The sequence below is a fragment of the Gopherus flavomarginatus genome, chromosome 5 (genome assembly GCF_025201925.1).
Source record: "Gopherus flavomarginatus isolate rGopFla2 chromosome 5, rGopFla2.mat.asm, whole genome shotgun sequence".
In the NCBI taxonomy this organism is placed as follows: domain Eukaryota; kingdom Metazoa; phylum Chordata; order Testudines; family Testudinidae; genus Gopherus; species Gopherus flavomarginatus.
The window spans coordinates 25845748-25866568 of record NC_066621.1 but is presented as its reverse complement, the minus strand read 5'-3'; the positions used below and the strand labels follow the sequence as shown (position 1 = coordinate 25866568).

The window sequence follows — 20821 nt, the reverse complement described above, 5'->3', positions numbered from 1 at the left end:
AGATAACTGGCTCTGTGGATGAGGGGAAAGCAGTGGATGTGTTATTCCTTGACTTCAGCAAAGCTTTTGATATGGTCTCCCACAATATTCTTGTCAGCAAGTTCAAGAAGCATGGATTGGATTAATGGACTACAAGGTGGATAGAAAGCCGGCTAGACCGTTGGGCTCAATGGGTAGTGATCAACGGCTTGATATCTAGTTGGCAGCTGCTATCAAGCGGAGTGCCCCAGGGGTCTGTCTTGGGTCAGTTTTGTTCAACATCTTCATTAATGATCTGGATGATGGGATGGATTGCACCCTCAGCAAGTTCGTGGATGACACTAAGCTGGGGGAAGAGGTAGATAAGCTGGAGGGTAGGGATAGGATACAGAGTGACCTAGACAAGTTGGAGGATAGGGCCAAAAGAAATCTGATGAAGTTCAACAAGGACAAGTACAGAGTCCTGCACTTAGGACGGAAGAATCCCATGCACTGCTACAGACTGGGGACCGACTGGCTTAGCAGCAGTTGTACCGAAAAGGCCCTGGGGATTACAGTGGATGAGAAGCTGGATATGAATCAGCAGTGTGCCCTTGTTGCCAAGAAGGCTAACGGCATATTGGGCTGCATTAGTAGGAGCACTGCCAGCAGATCGAAGGAAGTGATTATTGCCCTCTATTCGGAACTGGTGAGGCCACATCTGGAGTACTGCATCCAGTTTTGGGCCCCCCACTACAGAAAGGATGTGGACAAATTGGACAGAGTCCAGTGGAGGGCAACAAAAATGATTAGGGGGGCTGGGGCACATGACTTATGAGGAGAGGCTGAGGGAACTGGGGTTATTTAGTCTGCAGAAGAGCAGAGTGAGGGTGGATTTGATAGCAGCTTTCAACTACCTGAAGGGGGGTTCCAGAGAGGATGGAGCATAGCTTTTTCAGTGGTGGCAGATGACAGAACAAGGAGTAATGGTCTCAAGTTGCAGTGGGGGAGGTCTAGGTTGGATATTAGGAAATACTATTTCACAAGGAGGTTGGTGAAGCACTGGAATCGGTTACTTAGGGTGGTGGTGGAATCTCCATCATTAGAGGTTTTTAAGGCCTGGCTTGACAAAGCCCTGGCTGGTATGATTTAGTTGAGGACTGGTCCTGCTTTGAGCAGGGGGTTGGACTAGATGACCTCCTGAGGTCTCTTCCAATCCTAATGATTCTAAAGTGCAAAGCAGAGCCCTCATTTGCCCCTCCTTCAGAAAATCACAGGGCCAGATCTGCACCTGGGGTAATCTACAGAAGTCAATGGAGCTTTGCTGATTTACACCAAGAGGTCAAAGCCCTTTACAAACATTAATGAATGAATCCCATGGGAACCAGGCCAGCAGCAGCATCCCCAAATTTCACAGACTGTAGAAACTGAAGCACGAAACAGGGCAGTGACTTGCCCACAGTCACATGGGGAGTCAGTTGCAGAACAGAAGACTTGAGCCCAGATGCCCTCCGCATTAGCCATGAGGTGAGACTCTGCCTTCCCCCACCCCCTTCCCCACTTGGATCACCCAGGCTGAGCCAGCTCCACCCTGTCACTACCGCCCTTCGCAGCTCTCCCCACCCCAACCAACAAATAAAAACACACCCCAACCAATAACGTTTTACCAACGAAAAGAGCTGGTGTAGAGACGTTTTCCCGCCGACAAAGCTGCCACCCCTTGTTGGGGGTAGTTGTATCTGGTTGGCAGGAGAGCTCGCTCCTGCCGACAAAGAGCGACTAACCTGCGTGCCTTATAGCGGCAAGACTTTAGAGGCACGGCTGTGCCGCTGTAAGGTGCACAGTGCAGACACAGCCTTTGCTGTCAGGCAATGGTGGTTCCCTTCTAACGAGACAGGGGAGGGCATGGCAGAGGGTGTTCCAAGGCAGGGCTGACTTTCCACTGCAAAGGCTTTCCCTGCTTTCCCTTCTGTTCTGTCTCTTCACTAAAGGGCTGGAGGGGTTTTGAGTGGCCTCTTTGCCATGGACTGAGCTGGTGAGTCGCATGTGCCCCACCCTGACCCTCGTGTAACACCGTTGGACACTGACAGGGTCACAGTAACACCTTTGATTCTTCAGGCCCATTTATACCATCCCTGCCCCCAGCATCTCCTCACTCCTCTCGTCCGTGGCAGCAAGCCATTCCTCCAGAGACAGTGAGTAATTCCCTTCCTGCGCTCACATTGTTACCCGGCAGGTATTTTTAGCTGCTGCTCGGACCCTTTCCTCCCTCCTCCTTTTTCTGGATGGTACAAATTTAGCTCCCAGAGCCCCCACTATACACGGCTCACCCGCAGCTCAGGGCAGAGACAGGAACATCCAGCGTCTTATTCTCAAGCCCGACTGACTTCCCCTCGCCTTCCCAGGGACCTGGACGCATGTGCAATGAGCGAACCCCCTAGCCCCGTCCTCCCACCACATACAAACACCTTTGTGCCCCACGGCCTGGACGCCCCGAGTTATTGGTTAACACTGAGCCCTGGCAATGGACTTGTAAGGGGCATGGCCAGGAGCTCTCCAGTCAGCATGCCGCATCGCAAGGCAGCACGTGGCACATGCCCGTCAGCAGCACCGTGCATGCGCGGTCCTCTCACAGCTATCAGATGCGTGCCCCTTTTATTGAAATGGGACTTACACAGGCAGCACCAGTGAGTGGTCAGAGCAGGGGGGCCATGAGCTAAGGGGCAGGGGAGCCAGTTCGAAGTCAGAGAGGGGAGTGTGCTCAGCTGGAGAAGAGCAGAAGCAGCTGTTGATATAATGAGCTGCCAGCTTTCCTGCATGTGCCTCTCTGCTATGACATCGAATCCTCTGCCCTGGACAGCCTGGACCCAGCTGGAGGCTTTGGCAGGTTCCAAGGTCCTGGCAGGATCGTCCCAGCTCCCGACACCCTCGTTCAATGCATCACTTCTAGGCTGCTCAAGATGCTCTCAACCTCTCCTGCTTACGAGAAGCTGAGCTCATTAAGGAGCCCAATGTACCCGCACCCCATACAACCCTGCTGCCTCAGGGGCCCGATCCTGCCTCCAGGAGCTCAGGATGCTCAGCTCCTCTGCAAGTTGGGCTGTTGGTGCTGTTGGCTGCTGATGCCCGTGTGACAATGCGGTTCTGGCGGGACCCAACTGAGAGTGCCAATTCAGGATCAATCACTTAAACAGGGCAGTTACAGCCCTAGGCTGGGGTTTTTCCACCTCTAAGGCAAACCAAACCAGCCAGACAAAGAGGACTGTGGTCTCACCCCACTGGCTAACCACAAGTCACACAAGCAATTCCCTTAGACACTCCAGTCTCCCAGTATCACCACCAGTCCCACTTGTCCTGGGGATGAATAGTTATGAAAACCAACACCCCAATAAAAGAAAAAGGTTCTCTCGATCCCAAAGAATCAAGCCCCAGACCCAGGTCAATATATACATCGGATCTTACCCACAAATCACGCTGTTGCCATCCTTTAGAATCTAAAATCTAAAGGTTTATTCATAAAGGGAAAAAGGTAGAGATGAGAGCTAGAATTGGTTAAATGGAATCAATTACATACAGCGATGGCAAAGTTCTTAGTTCAGGCTTGTAGCAGTGATGGAGTAAACTGCAGGTTCAAATCAAGTCTCTGGAACATCTCCCACTGGAATGAGTCATTCAGTCCTTTGTTCAGAGTTTCAGTTTGTAGCAAAGTCCCTCCAGAGGTAGGAAGCAGGATTGAAGACAAGATGGAGAGGAGGCATCAGCCTTATATAGGCTCTTCCAGGTGTAAGAACACTTCTTTGTTCTTACTGTGGAAAATTACAGCAAAATGGAGTCTGCAGCCACATGGGCAAGTTCCTGCACAACCTGCTAAGTTACAGGGTGTATCTGCCTCCTCTCAATGGGTCAATTGTGTAGCTGATGGTCCTTAATGGGACATCCAGCAGGCTAGGCAGAACTAATACCAACTCGTCTGGGATTTTTCATAGAACTACAGCACCAATTTGAAATACAGACAGTATACAGCCAATATTTATAACTTCAACTACAAAATGATACAGACATACAGACAGCATAATCATAATCAGTAACCCATAACCTGGTCTTAGACACCTTATATGACCCCCTTTACATAAGATTTGGTGCTACTACAGGACCTTGGTTGCAAACCATGTTCTATATGGTTCCAGTTTATATCAATAACATCACACCCCCAACGCAAAATTGATGCAGGAAGGGATGACACAAACATCACTGACTGCATCCCAAGAGCTCCCCATCCTTAGGTCTGTTTCACTACAGCTAGTGTTGGGTTAGAAGCCGTACCAGTGCCAGTGTATAACAGAAATGATTTATCAAAGTCATGTTCAATAACATGATTGAATCTCTTTACAAACTCAAGGTAAAACTTAGTTTGAACAACAGTGAATTGGATCTGCTTTTTCCTAACAGAAGTCACTGGCTGATGGGGTGGGCTCTCTGTGCTAACAGCTATTAGCAAGTCTTTCTTCTCCCTGCCAGCAAGGTAATTTGCATTAACACAAACACTAGCTTTTAACTTCTTAGCTGCTACCAAATCCAAGGCTGTACTTTGTCTTACAGAGATACCATACAAATTCAAAGAGTCTGAGGATGAGCGTTCGGTTGCTCTCCCCTGCATCCTCAAGTGTTCATCCATAAAACTGTTCTGCTCTGAAACTCCAGTAACCCAATCCGTCCTCAGATCCTGAAGCACAGACTGCTCACTCACAGAATCAGCATGGAGACATTCCCGTTTTAACACCATTGTCTTCCCAACAAGCTGGCCACACACAGCCATTTGATTATAGGGCTGCTCAACTTTCTTAACAGCTTCTACTCTATCTTTGACCTTTCCAAAGCTACCCCCACTGGATCTTTCAAAAGGAAAGTCAGTGGATCCATTCACAACAGTAAATTTCTGGCTGTTAGGAACTGAAACTTCCTTGATTAAATCACTTTCACACCCTTCAGTTGCAGTAAACTGCTTGCACAGGTTACCATGAGGATTCCTTTCCCTATGAGCTTCTCTAAGCAGCAATTCACCCCTCTCAGAACTTCTGCCCTTACCCCCTTCACTTAGGGCTTGCTCTAAAGGAACACTTTCCTGAGCCCCCACAGACTCTTTCTGGGTCTCACTTACATTCAGAATTGCCTCTGGCCCATGAGGCAGATTCCTATACAATTCCCTTCCAGGCAAACCTGTAGACTTTCTAGAGAACCGGTTAGAAGCATTCCTCTTCCCTTGGCCATGAACAAGTTCAGGAATCTTTTTCTTCTTACTACAAGTCGTTAAACTGTCAGTAGGTAACACAATTAAATCACCTTCATGCTCTCCTTGTGCCCTGGCTAGGGTATCACCCTGCTCAGACAGAGTTGCTACACCCTTTTCCAACCATACATTAGCAACTGGCCAACTACAAGCACCAGAATTGTCTGGTCTCTGGGATTTTGCTACGACACTAACTGGATGCAACCTAGTTAAAGGGCCATCCTCCCCAGCAGACACAAACTTAGGACCATTCCCTTCCTGGGCTTTAGTTGAATCCAGAACCAATTTTGGGACAACTGCACTATTCTCAACCATCACAGGCTGAGAGGCATCTTCTTTTGTCTGCTCCACAAAGAAAAGCCGGAGACGCATTCTCCTTGATCAGACACACAGCTTGGGATTTCATTTCCCTTGTTCCAGCACACAGGGCTGTTCACAGACAACTGCTTGGAGACTGAGGCAGCTTTTTCTATAGGAAAGTCAATATCCTTGACGGACACAGGAACATTTCCTTCACTGTTACATTTCTCCACAGAGGAAACAGGTAAGGGATAGGGACACTCATCTTTCACTATCCTTGTATTCCCAAACTGCTGACTAGATATAGCCATCAGCTCACAAAGCTGCCTAGGCTTATCCAAAATCTCTTTGTTTCCCTCTCCCTTCGCTTGATCTAATTCCAGATCCACTTCTGAGACATTAGACAGACACTCAGCAACTTCATTCACAGCCAAACAGCTACTTTCCAAAGACAAACTTTTGGAAACACCCTCCATATACACAACTTTAGGATTAATCCTCTCCTGTGCCTGGTTTGTGTTAACTTGACTGATCATAGCTTTAATATCATTCCCAATCATAAGATCCTTAGGGATTGTGTCTTTTACTCCCACAACCATGGTACCCTCAAATCTCTTCCATTTCAGGTGGATTTTAGCCAAAGGCACCCTGACAAAATACTCAGATAAGGCTACAACAGTTACACTTTCATCTAGCCAATAATCTTCCTCCCTGACAAGACTTGCTTTAACCAGAGTAATGTCTGCTGCAGTGTCCCTCCATGCCACACACCTAACTCCATTTACTGCTGCACTGCTAATAAATTCTGCATTGTTGTTCCCATATTTACCTTTCATATGAGTTTTAAGGTCCAATTCTTCAGAGACCACGAAAACAGCATTTGCACACAGGGCACAAGTGCAGGCTCTGTGTAGCTTGCCTGAGAGTTTATAACAACAGGATTAGCATTTGCTGTGGCATTTGGGGTTGCTGGTTTTGGGCTGCCCTTCAGGGTTGGGCAATCTGGTCTGATGTGGCCAAGCACACCACAGTGACGGCATGTAATCTGTTTATGCTTGGGGTGAGAGTTTCTACCCTCTGGGCCCCCATGAGCTCCTCTATAAGAGTCAGGGCCAGGTTACCTTTAAAACCTTCCCTCCTCTTGAACTGGGGAGAATGGTGATTAGCTTTCCCCAGAGATTTACACCCTTCTCGAGCCCTGTTTTGGATATGGGTATCCGCAATCTCTGCAGCCCGTAGGACTGACTCAGGGTCCCTATCACACACAGCTGCTCTCATATGGTCAGGCACAATGTCTAGGAACTGTTTTAAAGTTATTAAATCCAGCAGCTTTTCAAAACTCCCATATGTCTTTGCTCCCATAACCCATTTTTTAACAAAACCACTCAGTTTATGAGCACATTCTACAAAAGTACAGTCATGAGACATCCTAAACTTTCTAAGCTTAACTCTGTGAGAATCAGGAGTCACCTTGAACCGCCTTAACACAGAATCTTTAAACCGCCCATAATCCAAGGCTTCCTGTTCCCTCAATTTATTAAATACCTCCCTGGCTTTTCCAGTCAGTCTGGTCAGCAGGACAGGCATTCGCTGATCATCGGGGATCTGGTACAGGTTGCAGAGAAGCTCAAAGGTGGACAAAAACTCCTCTATATCCTCAGTATCGTTGTAAATGGGACACATCCTTTCCCAGTTTTTCTCGTGGCGGTGGGTATGTGGAGTACCAGGTGGCGATGACTTTCTCCGCTCTTCCATTACTTGGAGCTGCAGTTTGGCTGTCTCCTGTTCCATCTTGTGAGTCTCTTGCTGCATCTTGTGAGTTCCCTGTTCAGCAGCCAGCAGCTCTAGACCCCCCTTACGAGCTCTCTCTTCTCTCTCATTAGCCTCTTTTTCTAATTCAGCTATTTTTTGCTTTTCCAGCAAGCGAAAATCTGTTAGATTCCGTTCATGCTCAAGTTGCAGTTTATCTGTCGCCTTTTGCCCTCTAATTTTTTCTGCATCCTCAGGTAAGGGCTGCCCTCTTGCCCCCTGATCATTAGCCATTAACGGATTTCTGAATTCTTCCTTTGTAGCTTTCTTTCTAAAGCTTATCCCTTTTTTGTGAACACAAATTTTCCAGGGCTTTTTTTGCCAAGTCCCCCATACACTCTTTGCTGAGCCATTGCAGCAGCTCTTTAACCAATCAAACTCTCAAAACCAAAATTCGAATTTGGATAGCGTGGGGTTCTGACCCAAAGCTTAACTGACCTGGTTCTGTGGATCCAAGCACGACTACGCCACTGTGACAATGTGGTTCTGGCGGGACCCAACTGAGAGTGCCAATTCAGGATCAATCGCTTAAACAGGACAGTTACAGCCCTAGGCTGGGGTTTTTCCACCTCTAAGGCAAACCAAACCAGCCAGACAAAGAGGACTTTGGTTTCACCCCACTGGCTAACCACAAGTCACACAAGCAATTCCCTTAGACACTCCAGTCTCCTAGTATGACCACCAGTCCCACTCGCTCTGGGGATGAATGGTTATGAAAACCAACACTCCAAAAAAGAAAAAGGTTCTCTTGATCCCAAAGAATCAATCCTCAGACCCAGATCTTACCCACAAATCACGCTGTTGCCAATCCTTTAGAATCTAAAATCTAAAGGTTTATTCATAAAGAGAAAAAGATAGAGATGAGAGCTAGAATTGGTTAAATGGAATCAATTACATACAGCGATGGCAAAGTTCTTAGTTCAGGCTTGTAGCAGTGATAGAATAAACTGCAGGTTCAAATCAAGTCTCTGGAACATCCCCCACTGGGATGGGTCATTCAGTCCTTTGTTCAGAGTTTCAGTTTGTAGCAAAGTCCCTCCAGAGGTAGGAAGCAGGATTGAAGACAAGATGGAGATGAGGCATCAGCCTTATATAGGCACTTCCAGGTGTAAGAACACTTCTTTGTTCTTACTGTGGAAAATTACAGCAAAATGGAGTCTGCAGTCACATGGGCAAGTTCCTGCACACCCTGCTGAGTTACAAGGTGTATCTGCCTCCTCTCAATGGGTCAGTTGTGTAGCTGATGGTTCTTAATGAGCCATCAAGCAGGCTAGGCAGAGCTAATACCAACTTGTCTGGGATTTTTCCCAGAACTACAGCACCAATTTTAAATACAGACAGTATAGAGCCAATACTCATAACTTCAACTACAAAATGATACAGACATACAGAGAGCATAATCATAACCAGCAACCCATAACCTGGTCTTAGACACCTTATATGACCCCCTTTACATAAGATTTGGTGCCACTACAGGACCTTGGTTGCTAGCCATGTTCTATATGGCTCCAGTTTATATCAATAACATCACAGCCTGAAATGCAGAGTTAGGCTCCAGGGGCGTGGGAAAGTTTTATTTCTGTTGGAGAAATGAATCCCTCAAAGAGACTCCAGTGACAAACGGCTGCCGAGTGAGGGAATCCGACCAATCCAAGGAGGCGTGTGGGACATTTACTGTGGAGTTAGATGGGGAGGGGCGTTAAGTAGAGGAGCCTGAAAGACAAATAAGTCCAAGGAGCTGTGAAAGCCTCTGGAATTAGCCAGGCTGGGCTGGTGCTGGTGCTGGGGCTAGGGCCGGGGCTGAGGTCGGGGCTGGGCTTGGGGCCGAGGCTGGGCTGAGCCGGGCTGGGGCTGGGGCTGAGGCTGGGGATTGGGCCAGGCCAGGCTGGGCCTGGGTCTGGGTCTGCCACCATGTCATAGTATAATTCCCAATTCTGGACCTTAGCGTCCAAAATATGGGTACTAGCATGAATTCCCCTAAGCTTAATTACCAGCTTAGATCTGATAGGCTGCCACCAATCAGGACTTAGAGTAGAGGGCCTGATAGACTCTGGTCTCCCCCAAAAACCTTCCCTGGGGGTCCCAAGACCCAAATTCCTTGAGTCTCACAACAAAGGGAAATAAACCATTCCCTTTCCCCCTCCCTTCTCCCTCCCAGCTCCTTCCCACCCTGGGAACACTAGGAGATCGCCTGATTCAACTTCTTGAATCACCACACTCAGAGGAGTGTTACCTTCCCCCTCCCTTCTTCCCCCTCACCCAGAGGCCATACAGATTCAAGCTGCGTGAATCTAACACAAAGAGAAAAGTTATCCTTCCCTTCTCCCCACCAATTTCCTGGTGAGTACAGACACAATTCCCTTGAAGCTTAACTAGGAGAAAAAAAATCAAACAGGTCTTAAAAAGCAAAACTTTTAATAAAAAAGAAAGAAAAAAGTAAAAGGTTTATCTCTGCACTTTAGATGGTAAAAAGTTACAGGGTCTTTCAACTTATAAACAATAGAAAGAAACTTTCTCCAGCAGAAACACAATTTAAGCTACTTCCAGCAAGTACACATATGTAAATGAAAAAAAAAAACAAATTAAAAGACTATTTCCGCCTTTTCTTACTTACAATTCTGAATAGATAAGAGACCGTAGCAGGGAGATTGGCAGAAACCTGGTTGCACCTCTAGTCCCATCCAGGACCCAGAGAGAAGAAAGCCAAAGCCAAACCCAAAACCCACAAACAAAGGCTTCCCTCCATGAGATTTGAAAGTATCTTGTCTCCTGATTGGTCCTCTGCTCAGGTGTTTGCAGGTCACTGTTTGTTAACCCTTTATAGGTGAAAGAGACATTAACCCTTAGCTATCTGTTTATGACAAGGGCCGGGGCTGAGGTCGGGGCTGGGCTTGGGGCCGAGGCTGGGCTGAGCCGGGCTGGGGCTGGGGCTGAGGCTGGGGATCAGGCCAGGCCAGGCCAGGCCGGGCCGGGCTGGGCCTGGGGCTGGGGCTGGGGATCAGGCCAGGCCGGGCTTGGCCTGGGGCTGGGGTGGATATTAACAAGCCATCTGCTGCTCTTCCAGGGACCAGAAATTAACAGAAGGAGAATCCCAGAAACCGGTTGGGTTTGTGACACAGGTGAATTTAGTGCTGGTGCTGGGTTCCAGACTGACAGCCCTGGCATGGGCACAGGTTGGCACAGCTTCCTCTCGCCCTGCTCCTGCCTGCTGCCTGTATGTCCCCTGCTGCCCTGGAAGGGACGAGCGGGGAGACGGTCTCCCAGCTTAGCCGGGAAGAAGGGTAATTAGTGTCTGGTCATTTTTCTGCTGGGAACATCTGCCATGAGTCAATGGTCTGAGACCCAGCACATTTATTACGTGCAGGGGCCACCAAACAGGCACGGGATGGCAATGACTTGCAGTCATTCCTGATCTGAGCTGGGTGTAAATGAGAACCTGCCAATCGGCTGAGCCAGCCATTCCCGCCCTAGGCCTTTGGCCCCATGAGCTGCCATGTGGTGCCATCCTGCACTGGGTGTCCTGCAGGAGCCATCCCCTGCAGCAGCCCACTGGGGGCTCCGCATCCAAGTGCTGTGAGCCAGAGGCAGGGACTCTTCCATGCAGAGGTGGGGGGTGTCAGAGGCATCAGCCTGCCTGGCTCCTAGGGAGGACACGGGTTAGGTGCCAAGGTGCTAGGCCTCTGATAGGTAGGTCAGAGTGAGGGAGTGAAGCCAGGTGGTGCAGAGAGGCAGTTCCAGACAGCAGCGGATGCAGAGGAGACGGCTCGCACAGTGTGGACACTGTCCTGAGGGATGCAGAGGAAGCTATGCCAGGCAAAGGGAGCAGCAGCCTGCTCCCCGGAGAGTCCTCCCCAGGCTTGACACCGTGCTTGGGACTTTGGCTGGGTGGATGGCCACGCGGCGTGGAACTGATTCATAACAAGTTCTTGGTCTGAGTCTCAGAGCTTTGCTGTGCGGCGCTATAACCGTGCTCGGGGACAGAACCGATGCTCAAAACAAGGAGGCCAGTTATGTTCTGCAGCCTCTCAGGAACCTGCTGTCCCCAGGCAGCCACCTCCTGAAACTGGTACAAAATCACAGGCTAGGAGACAAAGGGAAAGCAATCTCCGCTGAGCTGCTGGGCCAGCTGCTCTGCAGCCAGAGCCTCTGAACTCTCCCAGCACCTGCAGCACGTTCCCCAAGTGAGCTGGGCATCAAAGACCTTCCAACACCTCCTGGAGATGCAGGCAGAGCTCGTGATCCAGCTTGTACAGGGCAAATCCACGGCCTTGTCTGCTCCCTTTGATTAGCCAAGTCTGGATGGAAACAGGTTTTGCATGTTCTAGCAGCTCATCAGAAGAGCAGCGCCGTTCATTGGGGGGCTGGCTCTGGGAGTGCTGGCCCCCACACAGTGAGGGGCAGGAGTGCAGAGAGATTCCACCCTTCTGGGATGTCAGACCTAGCCTGGGAAATAGGAGTGTTTCTGCAGCTACCATGGGACTTCTCAGGCTACTGCAGTGCATCAGGGTGTGTCCCCATGTCCCAGGTGAAATGTGGCAGGCAGAGCAAGGCTGGCCACATGGGGAGGCGGCCCTATCACCTAGATAGATAGATAGATAGATTGATGATGACCATAACTGGCCTTAGAGCTGGTGTCCCAGCAAGTGACTGGGGAAGGTTCCCCTTGCCTCAAGCTGGCTGTCTCCAGCCTCAACCAGGCCCCAGGGAACTGGTTATTTTACCAAGACTCTTCCCAGCCTGCAGAGCCAGGAAGCTAGTTTAATGTGAGTTCATGTCACCCACCTTTCTGAATATACTCCCAGCTGCAGGGCAGGCAGGTGGCTCACAGTGATGCTTCCATCTCTGTGCCCTGCAGGATCCCATCCCTTGGGTTCCTGTCGAAACAGTTTTGGTCGCTTCGTAAAATGTCTTTTGGGGAGCGAGAGCTGGGCGAGTGTTACTGAAAAACCTAACAGCGGCCAAAGTCCACAAACCTTCCACACACCATGGCTGGGCTGGCTCCCTGCCCACCTCCCTGCACACTCATCACCCCAGGGCAGGCTATGTGCTCTGCAGGACCCTGCCCATCGGGATGTCCTGGCTGTGCACCATCCAGTGGATGGGGTCAGGAGAAGCAGGGGCTGGCGTGGAGGTCAGGTGTGGGGGGCAGTGCTGGCAGGCAGGGGAGGGGGATGCTGGGCTGAGGAAGGCTGCCCTGCTGCGATGGCCTGGCAGGTCTGGAAGCCGGCCAGGAGACCCAAGGCAGGTAGGTCTTTTATTCCAGTGAATGGTTACAGCCCTGCCTCAGCACTTGCAGCTCAGTCCCACACGCTCCCCCAGGCAGGCACACTTGTGTGTGCCCTCTCAATGAGGCAAGCATGCCAGGGCAAGGCTGATGGTGGAGCAGGCCCCAGCCTCAGAGATCTGTTGGGGGACAGGGGTGGGAAAAGGAGGAAGGATGGTTCAGTCATTAAGGCACTGTGCTGGGACTTGGGGCATCAGGCTTCCTGTGTGACCCTGACCACGTCTCTGAGCCTCAGTTTCCCCATCTGCAGCACTGGCATTGATGGTTATTTCACCAGTGTTTGTGAGCTGCTGGGGAGCCCAGCAATAGATTGCCAGGAATCTGCCCCTCTCCAAAAGAACTGCAAGCCCCAGCTCTTTTGGCCTTGCCAGTGGATTAATCCCTGCTGGGAGGGAACGCTGCACCCAGCAGGGGGTTTGCTCTGGCTCAGCAACATCTTAGCCAGCTCAAATTAAGCTTTGGGAGGTGTCCAAAGGGCTCCAAATAAATATGTATAATAATAACAGCCACTAATGGTATGTTGTGTGTCACACATCCATGCACGCACTCACCCATGCACACGAATACGTATGCATGCACACGAACACATATGCATGTACATGCACGTGCACACACACACGCATGCACGCACTCGCACACACATACACACGCACAGAGATGCTCTCTTGCTCGATCTCGCACATATGCAATAAACAGAATTTGGCGTCCAGTCCATCAGTTAGGGCAGCAAAGCCCCCACCTGCCATAGGGAATTCTCAGCTGATCTAATGCAAGCTCCTGCTAGCTGGAGTGAAATGAACCCACCAGGAGCAATTCTGAAGGGCTGCAGGTAGCCTTAAAATGAGAGAAATTCCTTTCCCTCCCCCGTAACTCCAGCCCGGCACCAGCTGCGGGTGCTAAATGAGGTTACCTGCCATGCAGCCCCCTCTCTGCCTCACCCTGCTCCCCAGAACTGTTCTTATTAAGCACCGTGACAATCCTCTGGGTCTGATCTGTGGGTCCCTTGGGGGTGCTGGGAGCAGCGGGGACGCTAAGCCATCTAGGGCATTTCAAATGGAAAATGCTCCTCTCCAGGGAAACAGATCCCCCTTCCCTGAATGGCAGCAGGACTGTGGGGGCCAGCTATAAATGGGGGCAGGTCCATTGCAATCAGTGACCGATTCTGAGGGGCCAGACGGATTTAGTCCATCTCAGGACCTGGCCACCCGCTTGTGGTATTTCCACTGTCCCAGTCACTGCAGTATCTGAGCAGGTCACAATCTTTCCCCTCCCCCAGCCTGTGCCCCAGGACAGAGCTGTTATCCCCACTGGAGATGTGGGGGTCTAGCACAGACAGACTGAGGGGGAGGTGGCATTCTCAGCTGGCCTAGACAGACCCACACCAGCTCTGCTTGAGCTGCAGTCCCAGCTGAGCCAGTACGTGGGCAGCTGGCCTGAGCCACCCTGCTATTTTCAGGGGGTGGCATGAGCAGGTCAAACAGAGACAAACCCTGGGTGACTTGCCTAGGTCACACGCGAGTCCAGGGCTGGGCAGGGAATTGGAGCCAGGTCCTGCCCATTGGCCCCTCTTTCCCTGCACATCTAGGGCCAGGAGAGTGCTTCATGGTGCAACACAGCCCTATGCTTGGTCCATCAGGCCTGGGGAGGGGCAGGGAAACTCGGAGGGATATCCTGCAGCAGAGTGACAGCCAGTGCCAGATACACCCACCCTGCACAGGAGCAGCGGATGGCAGGCTTCTCAGGCCTCATGCGGGTGGCTGATATCCAGGGCTCACCCTCCTCTGCTGTGATGGACAGGTGGGCACAGCTGGGGAGACCAGTCCCACCTCCCATTTCAAAGCAAGCCACACATGCTTCCTGCCTCCGACACAGGTCAGCAAGGTCCTGCTCCACCTGGGACTGACACCCCAGTACTGTCAGCTCCATATGCCAGTCTGGCACCAGGCATTTGCCAGCTCCACTGATGCTGTGCAGGGGCGGGAAAGGCCCCAGGAAGAATGACTTTGCTGTCTGACTTGGTTTATTAGCCCTGGGGTGGTCCGCGACGGGGGAGTTGGGCACTTCCTATCAGACAAAGAAGGTCTGAAAAGTGTTTTCTAAAAGATTTGCCTGCTTGTTTGTTACATTAGAAACTCAGGTCTCATCCACCCTACTCAGCTTTGCCTGGCGCTCTCTCGGGATGGCTGGAAAGCTAGCAGGATTATGACTTTGCAGGTACCAAGGAAATGAAACTTCGGCCACTGAGGGGAGAAGGGTCAGGCTGGTCAAAGTGTTTTTTGGGGAGTTAATGGGTATTTAACTCAAATGCCTGAGAAACACTTGGAAGAAAGTGATCTTTGTTAATGTCTTGGCACTGCCGCTCTGTCAGTTTCAGGTACCCAATCCACAGCTCTGGGTCCCCTGAGGAGATATCCCGCAAAAGCTGGGAAAGCCAGGCTTGACATTCCCAAGATTTCAAAGGGAAAAAACCAAACACCTCATATCACCCCCCTCAAGGTCTCCTTTCTCCATCAGCAAGGAGCAGTGAACAGCATACATTAGATTGGCTTTCAACACCAGAGTCCTTTTCAGTGGCTGAAGATGCCCAGAAATCCAGCAGAGGTTGCTACGGTGACCCTTGGGGAATTGCATTATCCCCACATAGATGCCTAGCGACTGATCGCTGGCCTGTAGCGCCATGGTACCTCCCAACCTCTATTCTCTAGTGTAAGAATTTGCACAGCCCTCATGCAGGGCACTGTCTCCCATGCACAGCTGGGAGCACAGCGCAGCCAGGCTAGTGACTTACACAGGGAGTTTGGGGAGGAGCCAGCACTAGGACTCGGGGCTCGTGAACCCCTGGCCCATCCTTCCCTCCTCCCCCCCAGAGCAGCTGATACTGACTCATTCCCAAGGTGCCTTGCTGGCCCTGGTGGTGCTGGGCCAGCAGTCGGGGAGAGAAGGGGCAGGTGGACGAGCGCAGTAGAGCCGAAGTTGCTCTGGATTTACAGCAGGGGACACAGGCCAGCCCTCAGTTTCTTGGTACTATTTGCATTCTCAGCCTCACGCTGCCCAAGCTAGCAAAGCCTCACCTGCCCGCCAGAGGCCAGGCATAGGAGGAAAACACCTGCTGGCTCTGGACTGATCATATCAGGACCTCAGGGAATGAGAGGCAAGGGGGGAACCAGGGGAGAGTCACCAGGATGATGTTGTACAATCCCATCTCCAGCAGTCCACAGTGGCTGTGAATCTTGTTCCTGACTCTACACGGTACAGACAAACACAGCACCTGGTCCCCACCTCAGCCACTGGGTGTAACCCGAGTAGCCCACTGGCCTGATTCCCATCACACTCACCCCAGTGTAAACCAGGAGTAGCCCACTGGCCCGATTCCCCTCACACTCACAGCCGTGTAAACCAGGCGTAGCCCACTGGCCTGATTCCCCTTGCGCTCATCCCCGTGTAAACCAGGAGTAACCCCACTGGCCTGATTCCCCTCACACTCACCCCCCTGTAAACCACGAGTAACCCACTGTCCTGATGCCCCTCGCACTCACTCCACTGTAAAGAGGAGTAACTCCACTGGGCTGATTCCCCTCGCACTCACCCCCCTATAAACCAGGAGTAACCCCACCGGCCCGATTCCCCTCACACTCACTCCCGTGTAAACCTGAAGTAACCCGCTGTCCCGATGTCCCTTGCACTCACCCCCATGTAAACCAGAAGTAACCCACTGGCCCAATTCCCCTCGCACTCACCTGTGTAAACCAGGAGTAACCCACTGGGCGTGGTCCCGACATTGCTCTCCCCCATGTAAATCAGGAGTGACTCCACTGAGCTGCCTTCCTTGTTAACCTCAAACCCCACACTGAGCAGCACAGGGCACCATGAAGGTCCAAGCCGCCTGCCCCTGCCCTGCTCGCCCCACACGCACGCATCCTTTGCCCTGCACGCTCCCAGCACTCACGTCAGTGGCTTCTCCAGGCGGCTTCCTGCTGAGCCGACTATCTCCCCCAGTGTGCAGAACGCCTGGCCCAGGAAATCCTGGCGGGGTAAAGGACCATGATGAGCATCAAGAATCCAGATTCTCCGCCCAGACCCCTCAACACATCAGCCCTGCTGGAGCAGGAGCAAACCATTCGGTTTTCATGAGAATGGGTCCTCACGGGGCAAAGGCACCTTTGCACCAAAGGGAGGTGTTCCGGGGAGAATTCCAGCCTGGGATAGATGGGAAAATGTTTGTGCATTTGGCACCTGGGAAACTGGCTCTTTGTATGGCGAAATTTTGCAATGCAAATAGTGATTTATCTGCAGCGGGAGGGGGAATCATCTTGGGTTTCCATGGAGACAGCAGGAAGTGCGAGGAGGGAACTCAGGAAGTCCCACCCCCCCAGGATGGTCATAGCATCTCTTGCCCCACTACTAGGGAGCCTGTGTCACAAAGCTCTGCGACTGGGATTTCCCAGTAATGCTTCTAGTAATGGGCCTTTTGAATCTTACTGGCAGCCTGGGGTCTCAGTGTAAACGTACAGATGAGATTGGGCCAAATGCAGATCCACGGACTCCCGGCTCCCCTGCTGACCCCTGCTAGCATGACAGGCTGCAGCCACACCGTGGGCACGTCTGAGGGCCCTGTGCCCGGGCAATGACATGGGCACATAGGACAATCCTTGCTGCAAGTGGGAAGTGCCCTGAGAAGCTGGCGATGCAGCCTGGCATGGCCTGGCTATTTACACAGGACAGCTCATCTGCCCCCATGGAGAGCCATCTCTACTCTCAGGCTCTAGGCACCTGCTCAGCCAAATTCTGGTGCCCACGCCCCAGGGATCATGGGCTGGGGAGCCATTGGGTGTGTCCCTCTGGAACCAGCTTCTCACTCTCGGCAGCCCGGGTCCCCGGTGGGACATTAAGCTGGACAGGGGCAGGGCAGAAGGGATGAGAGCAGCTCTCGGCGGGGCAGGGGGGCAGGGAACATGCTCTTACTCACATGCTTCGAGAGGTCAGGGCTTTTGGAATCCACGTCGTACCTGCAGGGGGGAGGAAAAAACACATGACGCATGGCCATAGCCCCCGCTCCGGTAGGGCCTGGCACTCCTCATCACCACCAGGCAGCTCCTGGGGCAGCGCACAGCCTCCTGCTTGGGGGCAGAGCCTTGAACCGGGGTCTCCCACATTCCACAGGAGCACCCAGGCTGTGGGCTAGGCTAGGGAGTCACTTTCCAGAGTCCAGGGCTGGGAGATCTGACCGTGATACACACAGGGATGTTTCCCCCCCATGCACCAGGCCCTGTCACACAGGCTGTCAGGACAGGCTCTCACTGAATGTGGATGGGATTTGAGCACCTGAGGAAAGCCCCAGGCAGAGTCTCTCACTGTGCCCATGTGGGGTTGTTATTGTAGGGTCTTCCCTGAGATGCAGCATTTGCCATTTTCCCCTCAGAGCCTTCCATCCCCCCCACTCTGCAGGGCCGGCCCTGGCACTCACAGGTCGAAGCGCAGGCTCTGTTTCTCTTCGAAGAAGTAGTCGAGGATGAACTTGCGCACGAAGTCGGGGTTCAGGGTGTTGTCGATGACCTCGGTCCTGCCAAACTGCAGGGCGAGAGACGCTAGTTAGCTGGGGTGGCGTCCTCGGGGCCCAGGAGCACCCCGGGAGCAGAGTCAGGGACCCCAGTTCTGGGCTTTAATGGGCACAGTTAGACTAAGCCTAAGATTGAGAGCTGGCAGCTGCCCACCCCTCTGACCTTTCCCAGCCAGGAGAGGGGAGAACCCAGCACGCCAGGAGACAGGAAGGGAGGAACAGAGACTGGGGGAAGAGAGACTCATCGAGGGGGCAGGCACCTCTTGGTGTCTCCAGCTGCTAATTTCTGGATCACGCCACAATGGTGCTGGCGCAGGCAGCTGCCCTGGCACAGAGCCCACGTGGAGAGAGTTCAGGACCCTCTGTGATTAAGCCCCAAGGCACATCAATTAAGCAGCTGATAATTATATGTCATGTGTCCCCCTGAGCACAGAATAGCTGGGTGGACTCGCACACTTCTCCCACCAGCTGCAAATACATAGCTTCTCAGGGCAAGACAAAGCCCAGAATAGGCATGGGGGCCGTGCGTGCATGCAGCTAGTACTAAAGGCTGCGGGACTGAGGTCTGCACCAAGAGCCATTTCAGAGAGAATCCAGAGCCAGAGCCAGCAGCAGCATCAATGAAAGGGAAAAAGACACCAGGGGCATGATCCTGGAACTGGCGAGAGACGCTGATGCCCCTCACTCCTGACCCACAGCCCCCTGCTATACCTGCCCTAGGCTCCCCACACACACAGCTCTGCTGGTGCCCCTCACTCCCGACCTGCAGCCCCTACCATCCCAGCCCCTGGGCTCCCCCGCCCCCAGCTCCACTGATGCCCCTCAGTGGGGGTAAGAATTCAAGAGCTTCACATTCATGTCATGTGTGATCTAAACTGGAGTTCAGCTCCACTCTCCAGTGGGGAGATGCCAGCCGCACATTGGCCCTACTCAGAAAAGAGGGGGAGGAACTCGGGGTTTTCTCAGGCACCCTGGGCATCAGGGCCCACCTGTGCATGTAGCAGCATCCCAAGTGCACGCTGGGGACACAGTGCTTATGTGTTCGGTGGGGCACACAGAGACGTCAGGGATGCAGACTCACTGCCCTTAGCAGCAGCAGCAGCATTACTTTTGCACCTGGTGGCTGCGACTGGGACCAGAGTCCCATTTTGCTCGGGGCTGTACATACGCACACCAGAGAGTGTCCCCGCCCTGCAGAGCTGGCAGCACAAACAGACAAGACTGCAGGAGGGTGGGAATGGAAGCAGAGACCCAGAGAGGGGAAATGACTTGACCGAGGTGTGATGTTATTGATATAATCTAGGACCATACAGAATATGGTTGCAACCAAGGTCCTGTTGTAGCACCAAAACTTATGCAAAGGGGGTCATATAAGGTGTCTAAGACCAGGTTATGGGTTGCTGGTTATGATTATGCTGTCTGTATGCATGTGTAATTTTTAGTTGAAGTTATGAATATTGGCTCTATACTGTCTGTACTTCAAACTTATGCTATGCTTCTGGGAGACATCCCAGACAAGTTGGTGCTAGCTCTGCCTAGCCGGCCTGATGGCCCATTAAGGACCATTGACCCACTGACAGAAGGCAGATACGCCTTGTAACTCAGCAAAGAATGCAGGGACTTGCCCGTGTGACTCCAGACTCCATTTTGCTGTAATTTTCCACAGTAAGAACTGTGATACAGCATGGCCAGAGGGCAGCAGGAGAGGGTTAGAAGGGAGCCTTATTCCCTGTAAGGGGAAGAAAGTTTACTATAGATTAACTAGAGCACCTGCAGTCAGTCACATGATAAAAACCCATGCTTCAATCAGATAGCGTGGGAGTAGGAGTAGGAAGGATTGGTGTTGGAGCAGAGGATAGTCTGGAGAAGTGCTGCAGTGGGCTAAGAAGTTCTAGACACTAGGTAAGGGGCACCTGGCTTGTGCAGAGGGAGGGCAGGAAGCCTTCCACAAGCTGAAGGGCAGGAGAGGGAAGTAGCCCAGGGGAAGTGGTTCACCACTATCCTCAGGGCCCCTGGGCTGGGACCTGGAGTAAAGGATGGGCCCAGGTCCCTCCCTCTCCACTCCCCTCCTCTAGGACACGAGTGGGGCAATTAATATTCCAATTTAGAGGCAAGAAATGGTGCCCTGAACCCTCCCTTCCCAAAGAAGAGAGAGTGTGAGACCTATCATAATAGTGCTGGCAATCTGCCACAGGACAAAGAGGTTCTTACATCTGGAAAAGCCGATAAAAGGCTGATGCCTCATCTCCATCTTGTCTTCAATCCTGCTTCTTACCTCTGGAGGGACTTTGCTACAGACTGAAACTCTGAACAAAGGACTGAATGACCCATCTCAGTGGGGGATGTACTCCAGGGACTTGATTTGAACTTGCGGTTTACTCCATCACTGCTACAAGCCTGAACTAAGAACTTTGCCATTATTGTATGTAATTGATTCCATTTAGCCAATTCTAGCTCTCATCTCTACCTTTTTCCCTTTATAAATAAACTTTTAGATTCTAGAGGATTGGCAACAGTATGATTTGTGGGTAAGATCTGATATGTATATTGATCTGGGTCTGGGGCTTGATTCTTTTGGATCGAGAGAACCTTCTTCTTTATTGGAGTGTTGGTTTTCATAACCATT

General features: G+C 51.8%; 1 protein-coding gene across 4 annotated transcripts in view; it reads right to left on the bottom strand.

The window, feature by feature from the left end:
• The window catches only part of LOC127052485 (copine-5), a 225393-nt gene that overhangs the window by 158035 nt on the left and 46537 nt on the right, over positions 1 to 20821 (bottom strand). For 3 of the 4 annotated variants that reach the window (XM_050956208.1, XM_050956210.1, XM_050956209.1), the window contains exons 4-6: positions 18103 to 18206; positions 17605 to 17644; positions 16585 to 16661 (exon numbers count right to left, since the gene is read on the bottom strand). In XM_050956208.1, the coding sequence (XP_050812165.1) occupies positions 16585 to 16661; positions 17605 to 17644; positions 18103 to 18206 (221 nt within the window). Of the gene's footprint in view, positions 1 to 10915; positions 11418 to 12136; positions 12229 to 16584; positions 16662 to 17604; positions 17645 to 18102; positions 18207 to 20821 lie in introns of those variants that run through there. The other variant, XM_050956213.1, reaches the window with a different exon arrangement.